Source organism: Choloepus didactylus, chromosome 21 (genome assembly GCF_015220235.1).
Source record: "Choloepus didactylus isolate mChoDid1 chromosome 21, mChoDid1.pri, whole genome shotgun sequence".
Taxonomy (NCBI): Eukaryota; Metazoa; Chordata; class Mammalia; order Pilosa; family Megalonychidae; genus Choloepus; species Choloepus didactylus.
The window spans coordinates 11,021,262-11,041,901 of record NC_051327.1 but is presented as its reverse complement, the minus strand read 5'-3'; the positions used below and the strand labels follow the sequence as shown (position 1 = coordinate 11,041,901).

General features: G+C 39.1%; 1 protein-coding gene across 3 annotated transcripts in view; it reads right to left on the bottom strand.

The window, feature by feature from the left end:
* Positions 1–1,166: 1,166 nt before the first annotated feature.
* The window catches only part of TMEM248 (transmembrane protein 248), a 45,778-nt gene continuing 26,304 nt past the window's right edge, over positions 1,167–20,640 (bottom strand). For all 3 annotated transcript variants that reach the window (XM_037814645.1, XM_037814644.1, XM_037814643.1), the window contains exons 2-7: positions 12,942–13,118; positions 9,234–9,519; positions 7,708–7,858; positions 7,305–7,488; positions 4,604–4,747; positions 1,167–4,040 (exon numbers count right to left, since the gene is read on the bottom strand). In XM_037814645.1, the coding sequence (XP_037670573.1) occupies positions 4,020–4,040; positions 4,604–4,747; positions 7,305–7,488; positions 7,708–7,858; positions 9,234–9,519; positions 12,942–13,100 (945 nt within the window). In that variant the 5' untranslated portion in view covers positions 13,101–13,118 and the 3' untranslated portion in view covers positions 1,167–4,019. The remainder of the gene's footprint in view (positions 4,041–4,603; positions 4,748–7,304; positions 7,489–7,707; positions 7,859–9,233; positions 9,520–12,941; positions 13,119–20,640) is intronic.

Below are 20,640 nucleotides of genomic sequence, written 5' to 3'. Positions count from 1 at the left end.
TATATACATACAAGAGTATTATTCCAATGTAAAAAGGAATGAAGCCTAGGATGCATATGACAACATGGAAGAACCTTGAGGACATTATGTTGGGTGAAATAAGCCAGACACAAAAAGACAAATATTGTATGATTTCACTGTTATGAACTAATTATAACTGGCAAACTAATGGAGTTAGAGTCTAGAATATAGGTTACTAGGAGATAGATTAGGGTTAGGGAATGGGGAGTTGATGCTTAACTTGTAGATTTTCTATATAGGCTGATGTCTAGAGGTTTAGAAATGGATGGTGGTGATGGTAGCACATTATTTTGAGGGTAGTTAACATCACTCAACTGTACAGGTGAATATGGTTAAAAGGGGAAACTTTAGGATGCATCTGTCACTAGCATAAAAATTGAAGGATAAAACAGGACTGTACAACATAGCGAACACTAATATAGACAAAGGACTACAGTTATTAGTATAAGAATGTTCTTTCATGAACTATCACGAATGTAAGACACTAATGCAAGGTATTAATAATAGGGAGGGAAATGGGAAAAAATAATAAACCTATGTAAACTATGGACAATAGTTAATGATTTTAATAATCTTTCAACTGTAATAAATGTTACTGTTAAAAATAGTAAAATTACAAAAAGTAGTACAATTAGAAAAAACTATCAACAACTGTAACAAATTTTCACAACAGTGCAAGGTGTTGGTAGTGGGTTGGAGTATGGGAATCCTGTATTTTATGCAGGATTGTTCTGTAAGCCCACAACTTCTCTAATAAAAAAATTAAAAGGAGAGAGAGACAGAGAGTTAGGAGTCTGATTCTGATAACTCAGGTTACAGTACACAATGGGTTTATGTAACTGAGAAGGATGTCTCTTGTTTATTTTTTTAAACTCCTATTCCAATTCGCAAACCACTCTGCATCACTTACTTCAGGGCAGGATTGAGGTCAGGTTCATGAGCATTTGTTGGTTTACAAAGCTACAAGAGGTTCTGCCCTCTTAGGACAAAGATCCCTGTGCTTGGTGAGGCCACCTGAGTGGGAAACACTGCCAACCCCTCATCCTGATGAAACTGACACCTTCCAAAAACCCTCAATTGCTTATTAAGTATGTTCTCCCCTTAGAAAGCACCCACCAGGTAGGAGGAAACAGAGACACACCAAATAAATTCAGATGTTTTATTCTGTAAAGCACATATGCACATATTTCAAACACGGAAAATTAATCTGGGAGTGAATGTCATAACAGATCAGCTGCTGACCATCATGCAATAAGATAAGTGAAATGGATCCGCTGGCCCTTGGAGCCCCCCCAGTGCCTAAGGAGGGTTGAAAAATCAGGATGTTGAATCTCTACATACTGCCAAAGAAAATGCAACAGAAATAGCAGGTTCCTAATAACGAGAAAAACTTACAAATAGAATCAAAACTGATTCAAGTCATACAGTGAAAGGACAAAAAAGAAAAAGGAAAGAGATCAATATGATCTGAAACAACCATTTTAATAGTAAGTTGCTGACCTTTTATTGGACCTTTAGTCCAAGACGCCTGAGGACGAGCCAGTGCTCCAGTGCGGGGTCAGCCCAAACAGCAAGCAGGCCCCATCTGCAACACTCTTCCAATCCTCCTGAGATCCGCCAGCAAGGTACAGCTGAAGACCAGGCCCTGTCTGGGAATGCCCAGCTCGTAACAGGTCCCTGGACTTCCTGAGAGTCAATGGAAGTCTCTTCAGTTACCAATTTTTTTCACCCAGGTCCCACGGCCTCTTCTCCCCAACATTCCTTTATACATCTGATTGACTCTGGGTTTCTGTAAGACCTTTGAGAATTACCAGTGAGGGTGAATTCTGGATTTTAAAATGAGCGTCCTGGTTGCATGACAAGTCATACTGTCCAGGCAATTTTGGCACTTACTTTCCTCATGCCTAACAGTTCCTCCTCTCCCCTGACTAAAGATTCCAGTCATTCCCTGTAATTGAAAAAAGGGTAATTAATATTAGCATCAAGCTGGATTGAACAAACTGGTGAAATTGACTTTTTTCACTTGTCTTTCTCCTTTTATATTACTCTGCCAGTTATAAATCTATTTCCGTGACTCTACTTCATTGGAGTAACAGCCTAATCTAAAATCTGATGGTCTTTGTGATACTGATGTTTTTAGAAGCCAAGCCAAATGGCTCTTTCTCAATCTTGTCTCATAAGGGTCTCAAAGTCTCGAAAGAGAAAACTACATTAACACGTTAGCCATGCATCAGGTAAACAATTCATATCATACAAAAAAACTGGGGAGAAAGATATGATTACCGCACTGGAAATGTACTCAAGGGAAAAAAGGGAGTACCATCACATCAAGTTATCTCGGTGATTGTTGTAACAATCCTCAGTAAAAGCCCACAATTGTTTTCCATTCAAGAATGCCTAGGAGAAAATGTTTGAGGCCAATATATTTCAATCTGTGGGAAATGATTCTAATTTAGAACAAACTACAGACCTAGAGTTAGGGGAAAGAAATGCTGACAGTCACGTCCAAGGTTTTAATTGCCTTTCTGCTTTACAACTGCCTGGGAGAACACAACAGTCATTAATGATAATGAGTTATTAAGGCAGCCAGCATTTAAAATATGTGGGGGAGACCCTGAAATAATTCAACTCCTAAAAAGTTAAAAAAAGGAAAGAGAAAGGGATGGAAGGGAACAAGAATACAAGTAACAAAAAAGGACTGGAAAAGGTAATGCATGGTTTGTGGTTTGTTTGTTTTTTTTTTTTAATGAAAATGGGTTAGAAAGAAGGGATAGGGGAACTAGATCATCAAAAATGTCATAAAAGAAAAATTCTTTTGGTTTTCTCTGATGATTGGCAAATCAGAATTGCTCTCCTTTAAATCCCACAGGCATCATTTTTATAATGTTATTGAATCTATGAGTTGTCATTTTCCTTCTGAAGACATGCTACTTGTATAAAAATAAATGCTAAAAAACAAACCAAAAAAAAAAAAAAACAGAAAAATCTATCCCCACTTAAAAAAAGAAAAGGGCAAGAAATACTTTCAGAACTATTAGACCCAATTATTCTCTCTTTCCATGCTGTCATCTGCATTCCAGAACATAGAACTAATTTCTACTCTTCTCTAGAACCATTTTACTTAATTTTTAAGCCCTTTTGAGCAAGGAAGCTGCTTTAAATTTTGTAATGGAGGGAAAGGGCAACAGAGGAGAAAAAGACAGTGGAACATTCTGTGCCAACCTGATCAAGACCACCTTTCTTACCAGCCATGTGGAAAATGAAACTTAGATCTTTACCATGTGGGTATCTTTTAAATATTTAACTTTTACTCAAGATAAAAGCACAAGTCTGTCCTAACTAGAGTAGTATTAAAATGTGACTATTTTGTTTTCTCTTCTTCTTCTTCAAAAATACCAAACCAAACAAAAAAGAAACCAAACCAAACAAAAAAAAAAAAAAACCACTTAGAAAGATAGGTGTATTCCTTGCAAGCAAAAGAGAAAAAAAGGTTTAATTGTTGTTACGATGATTATTAAGCCACAGACACATTAAATCCACAAAATGGATTGGTGGCTTTGGAAATGCAATATCATATCAAAGGTGTAGAAGTTTTCAAACATTCTGTACACACTGGGCTGAAACAAGAACCAAAGGAAACCTCAACCCCACTGGCAATGGAATGCCCCTATGACCTTGGTAAGGACATCAGGACCTGCTCCAGTGCAGCGAGACCCACAAATCCTCCTGGCGCTAGGCAGAAACACCCCACCAAGTCCACAGGTGAGGGAGAAAAGGTTCTGGCTGCACCCAGTGCAAAGCAAGTGCATCATTGGACCAATTTCTGAACAGATTTTATAAATATGTACAAATCAGTTACAGGCACTTGAAATGTCTTTGGCTGGAATAACCCAACATTGCAAGATAATGTATTCACAGAGTGTCCAGGCCCAGGCTGGGTTCAGCAGGCAATGATCATGCTTCTCTCAATCTCTCTCAGAACAAGGGGAGATGTAAGATTAGGCTTCAGCCAAAGCCACCTGGAAGAGAGTAAGACCAACAATCCAGCCAAAGAGGAAAGCCCAGGTAAACTCAACCCCCACCCCCACCCAATCCCCAGCATACTCCCCTCCCCCACTCGGGCACCCTTAATGGGCTGTGGTCCTTATCCAAAGTCCAGAGAGCCTCACTGCATGTATCTATCATGCAGGGAAGGAACTAAATCCTTAAGAAAAAAAATTATCCATGAAAGAATGGAAAGAAATCTAAAAGTCTGGTGGAATCACTGTGTTGAGTTATAGAGTTAACAGTTTTTAACCCTGCTCAGCCTTCTGGGAGATGACTTCTGATGCTGACGGAAGTGGAGGGGATGCAGGCAGGAAGCCTATCCAGGCTCAGCTGCCCTCCAGGGGAGATCTGAGAACAGCCAAGTCCTGGGTATACGGTTAAATATCCACACCATGATCTAGACTGAGGGTAAAGACTATATCTGATAAAAAGACAGGAACTGACTTCTCTGGAGAAAAGGTGCCTCCCAAAAAATGGAAAAAGGACTAATGGACTTTCTGTATACAGATACCTCTTAGACCCCATCACTGCTTACCTTCTCAGGACAAAATTCAGGATTGCTCTGCCGCAATTTGCTTGGTCTGCCTTTGATGACAGCATAGCAAAACATTGTTATGACCATCACAAAGAGGAAGTAACTGGTGTGCATTAGATGCAAATTTATTAATGAACGATCGTCCTAAAAAAGAGAAAAACCCAAAAACATATGCACTGAGTTACTGAAAGATTTTCAAGCTGGGTTTTTGAAGGTAAGACTCACAACCTCCAGACTTGTGTCAACTTTAATTCTTAAGCTGGAATAAGAAGTTTCTCCTTGAAGATTGAGCAACATTGTCTTGCTTTGTCTTACAAAACATATTACATCTTTCTGTGTGGCACATCTGCATTGGGGGTGCAGGTCTGTTGTGGGTGGGGTCAGGACCCTGTGGGGAGAGTACCTTGTGTGCAAATCAGTGGGTGTGTTAAGTGATTCGCTGAGTGTGGAAAGTTGTGTATGGATGTGAGGGACAGCAACCAATATGCACTTTTTGGTTTTGTTTGAAATCGAGACACCATGTCAGTCTAATTACTGGTTTGTGGCCTGCAACACAGGACAGGATGTTTTCCATTACATTTTATCTTGAGAAATCGTTCTGAATTTTTATAAAATTTTTACAACTTCTGAAATTTTCAGAACTGTCCAGAAGATATAACTGTTAAGTGTTATTTCCTTTGATGTTTTGATTTTGAAGGTCATTCTTATGCAAATGTTTCATATGATATGAAACATACCGCATATGATAAGGTAAATTTTAGGTTGTCTATTTCATGAGTGAAATATAAGACAAGCTTTAATGCTTTGGCTTGTTCATTTGAAACACAAAAGTGAATTTTAATGTTTTGCATTAACTAAAGAAACCTGAGGATTGATGTTCATATAAGGTAAAAGAGGAAATTGTACAGAAATGCTTTTGTGAAAGCCGGAAGTATTTTAAGTTAAAAATGAGAAGTCTTTTAATTGCTGTTTGTATGTTTCAGTGAAGTCCCATTTGAGAATTATTATTGTTTTATTCATCCTCTCTTTCATCAGCAAATGGATCAGTATCTGTGGTGAATGGGAACAGTTTGGTGAAAACTTTGCCAAACATAACCCTGAGGAGAGCAAGAATACGATTGGGGTATATCCTTCAGTTCAGTTTGAATTGTTGTGCTGTCATTTTCATAAGATTTTCATTTCTTTTGCAAGTGCAGTAGGGAGTTCAGGATGATGTTTATTTCTTCTGTTACAATGATATTCAGTACTAATTTTATAAGTGCATCTTGTGTAAAACTCAATAAATTCAATTTTATAATCTTTAAAAAAAAAAAAAAAAAGAAGTTTCCCCTTGAGTCTTCTAAACTATCCAACCTGATTTCTATTAATTAAAGATGTGGTGTTCCTGAGTGGGCCCTGCTGGAAGCCACCCACTCCTTCCTGGAGCTGGCCTCCGCACCCCATTCTGCCTGATTCCCAACACCCTCTCCACTGCTCCCTCCCCTACAGAGGCCCCAGAAACTCCATTTTTAACCCCTACTCTTCTCTGGATACATCCTTTTCCTCTGCTCCCTTGAGCTGCTGGCTGACAGCCCGAGCTTGTGTCCCTGACTCCCGGCTGCTCCTCCCCTGGGAAGGCCTCAGCACAGTACTTCTCCCCACAGCCAGTGTCCTTCCTCTGGCCCCTCCCACTTTTAGAAGGCCCTGGCTGAGAACACTGAGGTTGTCCTTGATTCATCACTCTGACCTCCCACACACAATCACTCCCCAGGCCCTGCGAGCTGTTAGATCCCTGACATTCTGACATTCCTTCTCCTTATTACGATGCCAGTCCTCACACCATCAGCCTTGAATCCTGAGAAACATTCCTGCCTGGTCTCCCCACCTCAGGCTCTCTCCTATCTACACACATCAGGTGGGTAGACCAGTCTTCCTAAGGTAAGGCCCTGCTTTACAGAGCCCTTAAGCCCAAAGGTAGTGGGCAGTGACTCCCCAACCCAAGGACAGAGCCTGAAGGGCTCAGACAGGAAGGAAGGGCCTTCTGGAACCACCATCCAATCTGATCTCCACTGGTCACTCTTGCAGGGCCTTGCCCTACCAACTTCTACTTGATAGAAATAAGACATAAGAAAAGGGAAAAGGACCAAGCTGAAAGAAAAGAAATCCACCCTAACATATACTGACAGGAAAGTAATGGCATTTACTGAGTATCAGTGCCATCTGTTACCACTGGGCTCAGGTATAAGCAGGAACTAGCACCCAGCTCACTAGACTAGGTTACAGTGGCTTCCTCCCCTCTCCATTAACTCAAATTCTACACAGCCCTCTGTATGTAGCCAATGGGTCATCTCCTCCCGCTACTTATGTCTACTTTTCTGAACTCCAAACAACACTACTGCTCATATTGACCCCAACCAAATATTTCTCCATGAATGATTTGTGTGTATCAGTCTGTACACGCACTGTACAGGCATCTCCTGTGACCTCCATGGGTCTGGCATACAGCAGCTGCTCAAATGACTGCTGCTGAGCAAAGGAGAAAACAAAGAATGGAACCAGATCTTTCTTAACCAAAAGAGTGGCATGTTTTCCAAGTCTCCACCATTTCAGTTAAATCTCCCAATCCAGCTGGAAATCTGGAACAGCAAACTCAAGGAAGTAAACAGGACCTATTTTAACAGTTCTCAGACACACACACACACACACAACTTTTCTCACTTACATCAGGAATGATAACTGTAAGCTTGGGATTTAAAGCATGATAGACTTTTCCAATGGCCCCCTTGTAACACCAGAAAGGATTGTAATCTTGAGCATATTTTGTGTTGGCATCTCTGGCAGTTGTGAAGATCTTGTACCATAGCGTGGCGTTGCTGTATGTGTCAGGGACACAGTGTGGTGGCTGTCTGCAGGGAAGAGAAAGGAACACATGCTCAGTGGCCCAAGGCATTCACTTGTGCCTTCTCCACAGAACCCGCCCAATGCTGAAAACAGCAACATGTGTGGAAAAGAGAAATACCGGGTTTCTTTGAGATAACTGCCACTATGTTGCTGAAGCATCCCAGTCACGTTCATGGTAAATGGCGTTTCTCTCACACACCCACTGGGTTTAGGAAACTACTTACACAGTGACAGGAAACACACCGAGGGTGGCTGTGAGGGTCATGCAGGCTGTGAACACCACCTGCTCACAGTGACCGTGAAGGGCACAATCATCCGAGCTCCAAGCTGTAGGCAGGGTAAAGGTGATGTTTATCTCCTCGTGGGCTTCCCTGCCTATGAAAGAGTAATCAGGGTTTTTTTGGTGAGTAAAGGCAAGCATTCACCTGTTTCTTATTCTCTGGGATTTGAATGCTTGAAACCAAACCCACCCGGAATCACCAATTTACCTAGACACCTGTCTTTGTGGGTTTCAGGAACAATAAATACATTAGGAGATGGGAAAGTAGTCCCGATCCAGACCATGAGGCCTGCTCAACTGGTAGAGCCAAAAGTGGCAAATGGAGAGGGGCCGCTTTAAAGCCAGAGCCCAGGCAGTATTCAGGTTGGAGAGCTGGGGCGGGGTGAATTATTATCACCGCTCTTCTTGCACAACAAGCACTCTTACCACTTTCAAACTGCTTTGATATTATTTTACCTACAATTTACCACTATACATGAACATGATCAAACAAGTGTTACTGTTCCCCTTTGGCATATGAGCAAACTTAGGATCAGAGGATTCAACAGACTTAAGAAAGGTCAGGGGACGGGAAGTGAAGAAGCTCAGACTAAAACTTAGGTGTTCTAACTCCCAGTAGAAGAAAAAGGTCTGCTTGCCACATGGAAAACCCAGAAGTCATCCATACTTTGGTTACCACAGGAACAGTGCTCACCTGTAATGGCCAACAGGAGGCTGGCAGCCACCACCCAGTTCCTTTAAGGGCTTTAAAAGGCTTTTCGTAACCAAAACCAAAGGTTACTCTTCCAAACCCAGCCCGCCTGCATGAAGCCTTTTCTGACTATTCTAGCTTCCACTGCTCCCTCTTCCCTCCCCTGAATCACTTACAATCCGTCACAGTTTTAGTATTGGTCAAAGGGCAGTGCTCAGAGTTTTACAGGTGTTTATTTTTACTTTTATTTAACAAACACTTCTATAGCATTTCCTTTGTGGCAAGAACTATTCTAAGTGCTTGACAAATATTAATGCACATCATCCTTGACTCTGCAATAATCCCAAAATTCCAAAGGCAATTAGGTCTTATATTCTTTCTAGTTCTTCCCAGCAGTGAGCACAGTGCTGAACCATGGTAGGCACTCAAAAATGCGTAGACTGATAGTAATATCTGCAGTAAGCACTGCAAACTGCAACAGGATATACCTGAATAAAAATTATGTATTTGTAAATATTAGGACCAGAAACAGGGCCTCTTTATAGTTTCTTATACTTGCAGGCTTTATCAAAAACCTACTACATGTCAAGTACTTTATTAAGTGAAGACATAGTTAAAATGGTTTCTTCTTGACCTGGTATAGTTCAAACTCAACAAAAGGAAACACACAAAAATAAAAAATAGTACAATGAGTAAAACCATACACTGCTAATACTCTCTGTCATGGAGTAGCTGTTGCCTGAAAAAGAATGAAAGGAAACTGGCTACCACTCACATACCTGAAAGTCCAATCTGATGCCCTAAAATGGTCGAGTACAGATGGGTGACATTGCGAGAGTACCCTCCAAAGGGTCTGAGTGGGTCCAGGGTTAGAGTGATTGCAACTGAGATGTTAACTGGGCCCGAGTCCTCCAGGGCCTGGGGAGACTGTGTGGATGCCCTGGCCTGCCCGCTGGTCATTGTGCTTTCCAGAGTTGTGGTGTCGTTTGTGAGATGCTTTAATGTTTCATTCTCTGATACACACAAGTCCAAATCATTAAACCGCAGCAGAAAAGTATTCCAATCCTTCAGTGAAACGGAACAAAGAGAAACAAGTGTGAGCAGTCCCAAAGTGCTCCCATTGCAGGAATACAGCCATGACCCTCAATGTGGCTTCACACCATAATGGGAAAACTAGAATTCAATCATTTTAAAAGAGTAATGACAATGCAGCCGCCATCCTCTTGCGCTGGCACAACAGTGACTTTCAAATCACTTTCACAGTCATAATCTAAATTAGGAACTCTTCTTCATAAATAAGCTATGAAAGTAAATCAACTTACTCAAGAAAAATATGTTAAAAAAAAAAAAATAGCATATTATACTTACAGAAAATGACCTAGCCTCAGAATCAAACTTTAATGGAAAGCTTAAACAAAAGTAGCACAACATTAAAAGCATTAATCTAAACTCATTTAACAGTAACTATTATAGTTATTTAAAAAAAATAATAAGGCTGCCTTAAAATATTTCCTCAAAAGGGTCAATTCTAAACACCTTGCTGTCTCTTTAGAATCTAAACAGCAGTATTTCCCCCCACTTTGTACTCTACCTTAAAGGAGGAACAACTTCAAAAGGGAGGACAAAAGATATTTTCAGGCTTCTCTTAATACCTACCACCTGTTTTGATGATTTAAATAATTTTTTAATTCATTTTATTGAGATATATTCACATACCATGCAGTCATACAAAACAAAGCTTACATTCAATTGTTCACAGTACCACCACATAGTTGTGCATTCATCACCAAAATAAATCCTTGACACCTTCATTACCACACACACAAAAACAACGAGAATAATAATTAAAGTGAAAAAGAGCAATTAAAGTAAAAAAGAACACTGGGTGCCTCTGTTTGTTTGTTTGTTTCCTTCCCCCATTTTTCTACTCATCCATCCATAAACTAGACAAAGGGGAGTGTGGTCCATATGGCAATAAGTGAGTTTTTAAAACACAGCCTGTTATGTTATAGTTAAACTGATGCCAACATAGTAAAGCATAAGAGTCTATTTTAATTTTACCAAGAACTCAAAAGTAAAGTCAAGCTGAAATAGCAAGAACAAACCTAACTAAGCTGTTACATATAACTTCTTTCTCTCAAGCAACATTAGTTTACAAAAAGTTGTAAAGACACACTAAGTTACACATCCAATTACTCTAATACTAATGTATTAATTAAATGCCTTTTGTCCAATGGATGGATGGATGGATGGATGGATGGGAAGGAAGGAGGGAGAGTACCATAAATGTGGCAATACATTAAAAGTAGGTGGATCCAGGCATCTGGGTGGGGGTATGTTGGAGTTCTCTGTATGGACTTTGTATTATTTTTGCAGCTGTCCTACAAGTTAGAGATTATTTAAAAATAAAAAATTTATTTAACAAAAGACTGTGACTTCCATCTTGCCAAGCAACTATTGCCTTCTTGACTTGCATGCTCTGATGAAGAAAAGCTGCTATGCTGGAGAGGGTCATAGGGTAAAGAATTGAGGGCAGCCTCCAGCCAAAGCCAAGGAGGAACTAAGGCTCTCTGTCCCATAACCTCTGAGAAACTGAGTCCTGCTAATAACCACATGAGCTTCAGAGAATATCTTTCCATTTTCAAACCTTTGTAAGAGAGCATAGCTCAGCCAACACCTTGAATGCAACCTTGTGAGAGACCATGAAGCACAAGACCCAGCTAAATTCCTGACCAGAAGAAACTATGAGATAATGTGTTGCTCAATACTGCTAAAAAAAGTTTTTTTAAATGTCTTTTTCCCAAAGATCAATCCCTAAGCAGTCAAGCAAGCCTACCTTTAACACAGCATCAGTATAACTGACATTTAGTAAGACCACAACTGAATGTATCAAATTATATTTTCCCTAACACTGACAAACTAAGCAAACCATTCTAAAACATTAGGACTGAAGATGAACATCTAGACTTACCGCTTCATAATCCAGACATGAAAAAACTGAGGCCTAGAGCAAATTAGCGGCTCTTCAGTTCCATAACTGAAAGCAGAATCAGGACTCAGTTTTCGGATTCATAGCCCAAAAGTTTTCCCAATATACCACTAGGGTCCTCATTTGAAAACAAAAACACACAAACAATCATAACCAAAATTCTGCGGCATCTTGGCACTGCTTTCCTGCAGTGCTCCATTTCATGCTGAACACTCAGCCAAGGCCAATGCCAGGCCCCATTTTGATTATTATAAGGGCTAATTATCCTGGCTACACCTTAACCATAGGCCTTGCCTGAGTGTTCAACATGAAATGGAGCTCTGCAGGAAAGCAATTCCAAGATGTGGCAAAGCTTTGGTTATGAAGGGATGGGTCTAGAATGCTCATTTTTAGCCCTAATGTGGGTGGTATCCTGTTTCCTAGGATTAAAAAAAGCTTCAGGGAGAGGGAGAATTAAACCAGCCAGTATGTCTTTTGGTGAGAAACCCTTTGAAAAGGTTTCATGGTAGAAATAGCAAAATCTCATTAGTTGTATTGTGTTAGAGTGTGAAGGCTGTCCTTACAACCAGATCACCTATGATCTAGAATGCCACAAAGCACAAGAAAAGGCCATGATCCCAATTACTCTGTCTCCATCACAAAGCACCCACAATGCAGCCAACACAATCCCAACCCCCACCCCCAGGAAGAAAAAATGTAAAAGAAAGCATTCTAGGGATCTATTAAGACAGGAACTAATTAGTCCCTAAGAGAAAGCTAATCCACCAGCAAATTCACCGTATCATTAATTCAGCATAATTTTTAATATACAAAAGAAATTAATCAATGGGTATATTGTCACTCATCTCTATCAAACAAGAATTAGTAAATTTTGATATTTTAAAAAAAATCTTTTAAAATCTATATTATACATGTTCAAAGTATCATATACTTAAAGATTAAATATCAATGCCCCAATAATTTATCTAAATTGACCAAAATATAAAAATCTGGAAGGCAAGTTTGTAGATAACTGAAGTTTTCCTTGATTAAAAAAGACATTTGTTTGAAAATAAGATCCTGTTTTCTAACTTCTTTAGGATCCCTTCTTTTCCAAAGAAAATCATGAGTCAAGCTCATACCATTCCATGCTATGTGGCTTTAAAATGTCAAATGCTCAGTTATCTAAATCTGCAGTGAGCTTAACTAACATAAATATCAAAGAAATGGGTTCTCTAGCTTCTTGACACAAAATGTACAAATATACTTTCAAAAATGCATGTTTCATTGCTAAAATACTCTCATTTATTTAAACTAAACAATAACTATCTAACTAGATTATTTCCTAACAAAGCAGGTCACAAGGAGATAGAAGACAGGAAATCCTGAATAAATATGGACCTTTCTCACTGGGAGAAAACAGTCACACCAAAGAAAGAAAGGTATATGAAGACTCAAAGCTGTTTCCCCATTTCCAAGATCCAACCAGTCCCTTATAGCAGAATTCAGAATACTATACCTCTGTCATTTCCGGTGACTTAATCTCCTTGATTTTGAAGAAATAGCCCAGGGTGAGGAAAGCTATTGCCATAGCGCTTACACTGATCATAAAAACCACCAAAGGAGGCCGACTGCTGATGTACACCTTCAGGTTCTCCAGGGGGTTGATGCTGAACATTATTCTGATCAGTTTCACCTGAAAGGAATTAAAATTAACTTCAAAAAACTTGTGGAAACAGCTAAAAAGTACATGAAAAGATGCTATTAGCTATTAGGAAAATGCAAATCAAAATCACAATGATATCAGCTCACACCCATAAGAATGGCTGCTATCAAATAGGAAACCACTAGCGTTGGAGGGGATGTGAAGAAATAGGAACATTTACTTCCTGCTGGTGGAAATGCAAAATGGTGCAGCTGCTGTGGAAGACAGTCTGGAAGTTCCTCAGGAACTCAAGACAGAGTTGCCTTACCACCTGGCAATCCCGCAACTCAATATATACCCAGATGCGAAAGCAGGAACCCGAACAGACACACATTGATGTTTGTAGCAGCATTATTCACAATTGCCAAAAGATGGAAACAATCCAAGTGTCCATCAACAACAAACGTACAAAATGTGGTATATACATATGATGGACTATTACTCAGCAGTAAGAAGGAATAAAGTCCTGAAGCATGTGACAACATAGATGAATCCTGAGGACATAATGCTGAGAGAAATAAGTCAGACACTAAAGGACAAATATTAAATAATTTCACTAATATGAGCTAATTAGCATATGTAAACTCATAGTCATAAAATCTAGATTATAGGTTACTAAGGGATAAAATGAAGCTAGACAATGGGGGGAGTTGCTTAATATATACAGAATTTTAAACTGGGTTCAACTTAAATATTTGGAAATGGATAGAGGTGACAGTAGCACATTATTGGAAATATAGGTAATAGTGCTGAATTGTCTGTGAATGTGGTTGAAAGAGGTTTGTTAAGAGTCAGTCATGCACGTCCCCAGAAGGAGAGCCAGAGGTTAAAATATGGGAACATATAACACAGCGAACCTTGTGGTGGACGATGTCTGTGATTAACACTACAAATATAAATAAGTTCTTTCATAAACCAGAACAAATGTATAACACTTTTAGAAAGAGTTAACAATAGAGTGGTATATGGGGGAAAAAGGTACCTACTGCAAACCAGGGACTAGAGTTAACAGTAATATCTTAATATTCTTTCAATAACAGTAACAAATGTACCACACTAATACTAGGGGTCAACAATAAGGGGGGGTAAGGGGTATGGGGTGTTTTGGGTTTTCTTTTTCATGTCTATTTTTTATTTTTCTTTGTTGAGTAATGATAACGTTCTAAAATTGACTGTAGTGATGATTTCACAACTATGTGATGATACTGTGAACCACTGATTGTATACTTTGGATGGATTATATGGTGTGTGAATATATCTCAATAAATTTTGCATTTAAAAAAAGACATGTGGACTGACTTGCCAAAAGAAAAGCTATGATTCTCACTTTTCTCTCCTTTAGCAGTGGGGGCAGGGGGAATGGTAGAGGTCTCTCATTATTGAACTTAAATGTACTCATCCTAAATTCATTCAGAAGACTAGAAGGATACAACAATGAATGTTAACTATGGCTATCTCAAAGTGGTAGGATCTTGAAAGAAATGCAGTTTCTCCTGTTTGAATCTTCTCTGTATTCTATAATGAACACTGCTACTTCTTTATTAAGAAAATGTTTAAGTAGGTCAGTAGTAGGACATAACACATGCCAGCCAACATGTACAAAAATGAACAAGTAGTTAGAGAACAAATTTCAAAGACTATTTTAGGTTATAGTTCCACAGTTTCAGTTATTTCCTTATTGTGAAATATAACATATGTACAAAAAGGTGATAGCTTTCAAATTACAATTTAACAAGTTGCTATAGAACACACTTCAAAGGATGCTATGTGTTACAGTTCCACCATTTCAATTCTTTCCTTCTAGTTATTCTAATACCCCAGCAACTAAGAAAAAGCAAATTATATAAAGATTCAGTCTTCATAATACTTTGTTAAATTCCATCTTGTCTATTGCAGAAACTGAAAACTGAATTCTTTTATTTATTCAGCATTCATATGAGTTCTGGTCACTGCTGTAACACTCATGCAAATCCAGCACCTGGCACAGAGCATGCATTCAACAAACACCAAATGAATTTTATCACTCTCCTGCTTAAAACCCTCCTAAGGCTACCCACTGAACACAGGATGAAGTCAGTGACAGTTCCATGTCATGGCTGACACACAGTTTGTTTTTTTAATTGTTTTATTGAGATAAATTCACATATCATACAATCATCCGTGGTATACAATCAACTGTTCACAGTACCATCATATAGTTGTGCACTCATCACCCCAATCTATTTTTTTGAACATTTTTCCTTATACCAGAAAAAGTAAAAATAAGAAAAAATAAAAGTAAAAAGAACACTCAAACCATCCCTCCCATTTTTCACTTAGTTTTTGTCCCCATTTTTCTACTCATCTAACCACACACTGGATAAAGGGAGTGTGATCCACAAGGCTTTCACAATCACACTGTCACCCCTTGTAAGCTGCACTGTTATACAATCATCTTCAAGAGTCAAGGTTACAGTTTGATAGTTTCAGGTATTTGCTTCTAGCTATTCCAATACCTTAAAACCTAAAAAGGGTTATCTCTATAGTGATCTCTTGACTCCATTTGGAATCTCTCAGCCACTAAAACTGTTTCATCTTGCACCCCCCTTTTGGTCAAGATGTTCTCAACCCCATGATGTTAGGTCCAAATTCATCCTTGGGAGTCATATCCTGTATTGCCAGGGAGATTTACACCCCTGGGAGTCAGGTCCCACGTAGTGGGGGAGGGCAGTGAGCTCGCCTGCCGAGTTGGGTTAGCTAGAGAGAGGGCCACATCTGAGCAACAAAGAGGAACTCAGGGGGAGACTCTTAGGCACGATTATAAGCAGGTTTAGCCTCTCCTTTGCAGTAACGAGCTTCGTAAGGGCAAGTTCCAAGATAGAGGGCTCAGTATACCAAACCTCCAGTCCTCAATATTCGTGGGAACATCAGCAACAATCCAAGTGAGGAAGTCCAACACTTCCACATTTTCCCCCAGCTCCTCAGGGGGGCCCTGCATATATATTTTACTCTCTGCCCAAATTCTTTTGGGATGTGACACGCAGTTTTATGAACCAGAAGCCCTACCAACCTCTCTGACCACATCACCATTAACTTATTCTCCCATTCACTGGGCTTTGGCCACAGAGGACTTCTTGCTATTTTTTAGGATCCGCTTATCAATTTCTGCAAAGAAATCAGCTGGGATTTTGACAGGCATTGTACCAAATGTGTAGATCAGTTTGGGCAATATTATAATCATAACAATATTAAGTCTTCCAATCCATGAACATGGGATGCCCTTCTTTAATTTTTTTCACCAACAGTTTGTAGTTTTCAAAGTATAAGTTTGTACTTCTTTTGTTAAATTTATTCCTAAATATATTATTCTTGCAATTTTTTCAACAAGTCAATCTTGTTCCTACCTAAATACCTTTACCGCTGCCTGGGATTTTCCTAAATTTCCACATGCTTGCCTTCTTAAAATGCAGGTGTCTCCTGGTTTGTTGCTGATGTTCTCACAAACATTGGGGACTGACGGCTTGATGTGCTAAGTCCTCTGTCTTGGGGCTAGCCCCCACGAAGCTTGTTGCTGCAAGGAGAGGCTAACCCTGCTTATAACTGTGCCTAAGAGTTTCCCCGAGTGCCTCTTTGTTGCTCAGATGTGGCCCTCTCTCTCTAACTGGGCCACCTTGGCGGGTGATCTTGCTGCCCTCCCCCTTACATGGGACCTGACTCCCAGGAGTGTAGGTCTCCCTGGCAACGCAGGATATGACTCCTGGGGATGAGTCTGGACCCAGCATCATGGGATTGAGAACATCTTCTTGACCAAAAGGGGGATGCAAAATGAAAAGCAATAAACCTTCAGTGGCTGAGAGATTTCAAACAGAGTCGAGAGGTCACTCTGGTGGACATTCTTGCACACTATATAGATAACCCTTTTTAGGTTTTAATATATTGGAATAGCTAGAATACCTGAAACTACCAAACTCCAACCCAGTAACCCTGACTCTTGAAGACAATGTTATAACAATGTAGCTGACAAGGGGTGACAGTGTGATTGTGAAAACCTGTGGATCACACTCCCTTTATCCAGTGTATAGACGGATGAGTAGAAAAATGGGGACAAAACCTAAATGAAAAATAGGGTGGGATGGGGGGGAGTGATCTGGGTGTTCTTTTTTTATTTTTATTTTTTATTCTGATTCTGATTCTTTCTGGTGTAAGGAAAATGTTCAAAAATAGATTGGGGTGATGAATGCACAACTATAAGATGGTACTGTGAATGGTTGATTGTACACCATGTATGACTGTTTGATATGTGAATATTTCTCAATAAAACTGAATTAAAAAAATGCAGGTGTCTGCCTAATAGCTTGTTAGAGAGGCCTTCCCTGGCCACCATCAGCCCTTCTCTCTCAACACCCTGCTTTACTTCCTTCATACTGTTTAGTGGCAGTCAAGATTACAATTACTTTTTTACTTGTTTATTGTCTGTCACCCCTCATTTGTGAGCTCCAAGAGAGCAGAAATTTTGCCTGTCTTGCTATATCCCTGAACCCTAGAATAGTAGCTGGCACACAATGAATGCTTAAACATGAGAAGAACTGAATGAAATATTTTAAAATGCAGTATTAAAAAATCTGTACCACCTTTTAAATTTCAGAGAGAAAATTTGCATCAACAGGCCCCTGGCAAGAACTAACAGCAACCATTTACAATATGCCAGGCTGCATATTCATTTAGTTCTTATAAGAACCCTATGAAACGGGAAATCATTTCCTTCTCACTCTCTCCAGAGGCAACCCCAGTCCTGAAGTTGGCAAATATTATTTTCCATGCATGTTTAATGTGCTTTTACTACATGCATATACATATAAAAAGATACAATTACTAATAACACACTCGAAAATTTGGGGGAAATGATATATCACATATATGCTTTTGAGACTTGCTGTTTTCACTCATTCTGTTTCTGAGATTTACCTCTGTCGCTCTATGTAGATCTAGTCCACTGAATTTAACTACAATATAGTATACAATTGTACTACAGTCGAGTTATCCCAGCCTGAGGAACCCTTAGCTGGGTTCTTCCCTCTGTTTCACTTGCAAAGGCAGTGCAGCAAGTACAAAAGCGGCTCTAGGACAGCTAGGTCACAAGGTAGGCCCATCTTCAACTTGACTTGGTATTGTCTGGTTGCTGTCCAAAGCAGCTGTAACAGTACACATTTCCTCCAGCAATGCAGAAGGTGCCCCATTTCCCAGCATTCTGCCAGCACTTGATGCTTTGATGCATACTGCTTTGAGCCGACAAGGGAGACGTGAAAGGTGTCTCAAAACTAGTTTAAATTGCATTTCCCTTAAACCAAGCATATTTTCACTTCTTTATCAGCCATTTAGGTTTCCCCCTAGCTGAACTGCCTAAATCCTTTGGTGTTTTACTAGCGGGATGCTTGTCTATGTCTTATCGTGTAGTTCTCTTTATTTTCTGGACACTGAGCCTTTATCAATTTTACATGTTGCATATAACTACTCCAAGTCTTTGGATTTTCTTTTTCTGGTTTATGGTGTCTTCTGCCTATAGAGATTCTTGATTTTTAAAAAATAGCTTTATATAGGGTATAATTCACGTCATACAATTCACCCATTGAAGTATACAGTGATTTTTAGTATATTTGCAGAATTGTAAAATCATAAGGGGCTTGGTCACATCTCTTGGAAACCTAATCAAAAGGTCCCACCCAACAATAGGTCTGACTCCACACGGATAGATTAAGAGAACATGGTCTTTTATGGGACACATAACAGATTCAAACCAGCACAGTGTGTTTGTATGTGTATTATTTAAGAAACCCTTCCCTATCCTTATATGTCATAAATAATTTTTTTTTCATTATTTTCTTCTGCAAGTTTTATATTTTACCTTTTACCTGTCGGTCTTTCCTCTACTTTGAACTTATCTGGGAGTCTAGAATCAGGTAGGTTTCTAGTTTAATATTTTTCTAAACAGGTACCCAATTGCTCAATACCATTTATCAAACAGCTCATCAATTACCCATGGATTTGTAATGCCATCTCTAACATATACTAAGCTCCTTGATATAGATGTTTGTTTCTAGACTTCATTGTACTAAATCTTGCTATCTGCTACAAGAAGTTTACCACTTTACTGTTATTATTCAAAACCCTCTTGGCTATTCTCATACACATTTTAGGTTTCAATTGTCAAGTTCTCTTCTTGAGATTTAAACTGGAATTGCACTAAATATATTATTTATTAATTGGCAGAAGAAATGACATCATTACAACACTGACTTTCCTAATCTATAAACATGGCATCTCTCTCCATATATTTGGATTGACTTTTGCTTTTCAACAATTTTTAAATACTTTCTCTTTAAAGGTCATAATTATGCCTCTTGTTAGATTCAAATAGGCTAACTTATGCAGCTGCCACTGATGGTATCTTTTAAAAGTTACATTTATTATTTATACAAAAGCAATTGGCTTTTATATATTAATTTTGATTCTAGGTACTTTGCTGAAATCTTTTAAACTCTAATTGTTTGCAGCTTCTCTTGCATGTTCTGTGTATGCAGGCACACTGTTTGCAAATAACAATGGTTCTTCCTTTCCAATCCTTATATCATTTTTTTTTCTTTCAACTACTTTCACTAGAATCTTCAGTGAAATGATGAATCAAAGTGGCAATACAGGCATACCTTGGAGATACTGTAGGTTCAGTTCCAGACCACCATAATAAAGCAAGTATCACAATAAAGTGACTCACAGATTTTTGGGTTTTCCCAGTGCGTATGAAAGTTATGTTTACATCATACTGTAATCTATTAAGTATGCAATAGCATTATGTCTAAAAAGACAATGTCCATGCCTTAATCAAAAGTTAGTTTATTGCTAAAAATTGCACCTGAAACTTCAGCAAGTCCTAATCTTTTTACTAGTGGAGGGTCTTGCCTCGATGTGGGTGGCTGCTGACTGGTCAGGGTGGTAGTTGTTGAAGGCTGTGGTGGTTGTGGCAATTTCTTAAAATAAGACAACAATGAAGTTTGCTTCATCAATTGACTCTTCCTTTCATGAAAGATTCCTCTGTAGCATGCGATGCTGTTTGATAACATTTTGCCTCACAGAACTTCTTTCAAAACTGGAGTCAATCCTCTCAAACCCTGCTGCTGCAGCAGCATCAGCTAAGTTTATTCTAAATAAATAATATTCTAAATCCTCTGTTGTCATTTCAACAATGTTCACAGCATCTTCACCAGGAATAGATTCCATCTCAAGAAATCACTTTCTTTGCTCATCCATAAAAAACAATTCTTCATCCATTCAAGTTCTATCATGAGATTGAAGCAACTGGTCCCATCTTCAGGCTCCACTTCTAATACTGCTTCTCTTGCTATTTTTACCACATCTGCAGTTACTTTCTCCACTGAAGTCTTAAACCCCTCAAAACCATCCATTGAGGGTTGGAATCAACTTCTTCCAATCTTTGGTGAATGCTGATATTTTGGCCTCCTCCCACGAGTCACTAATGTTT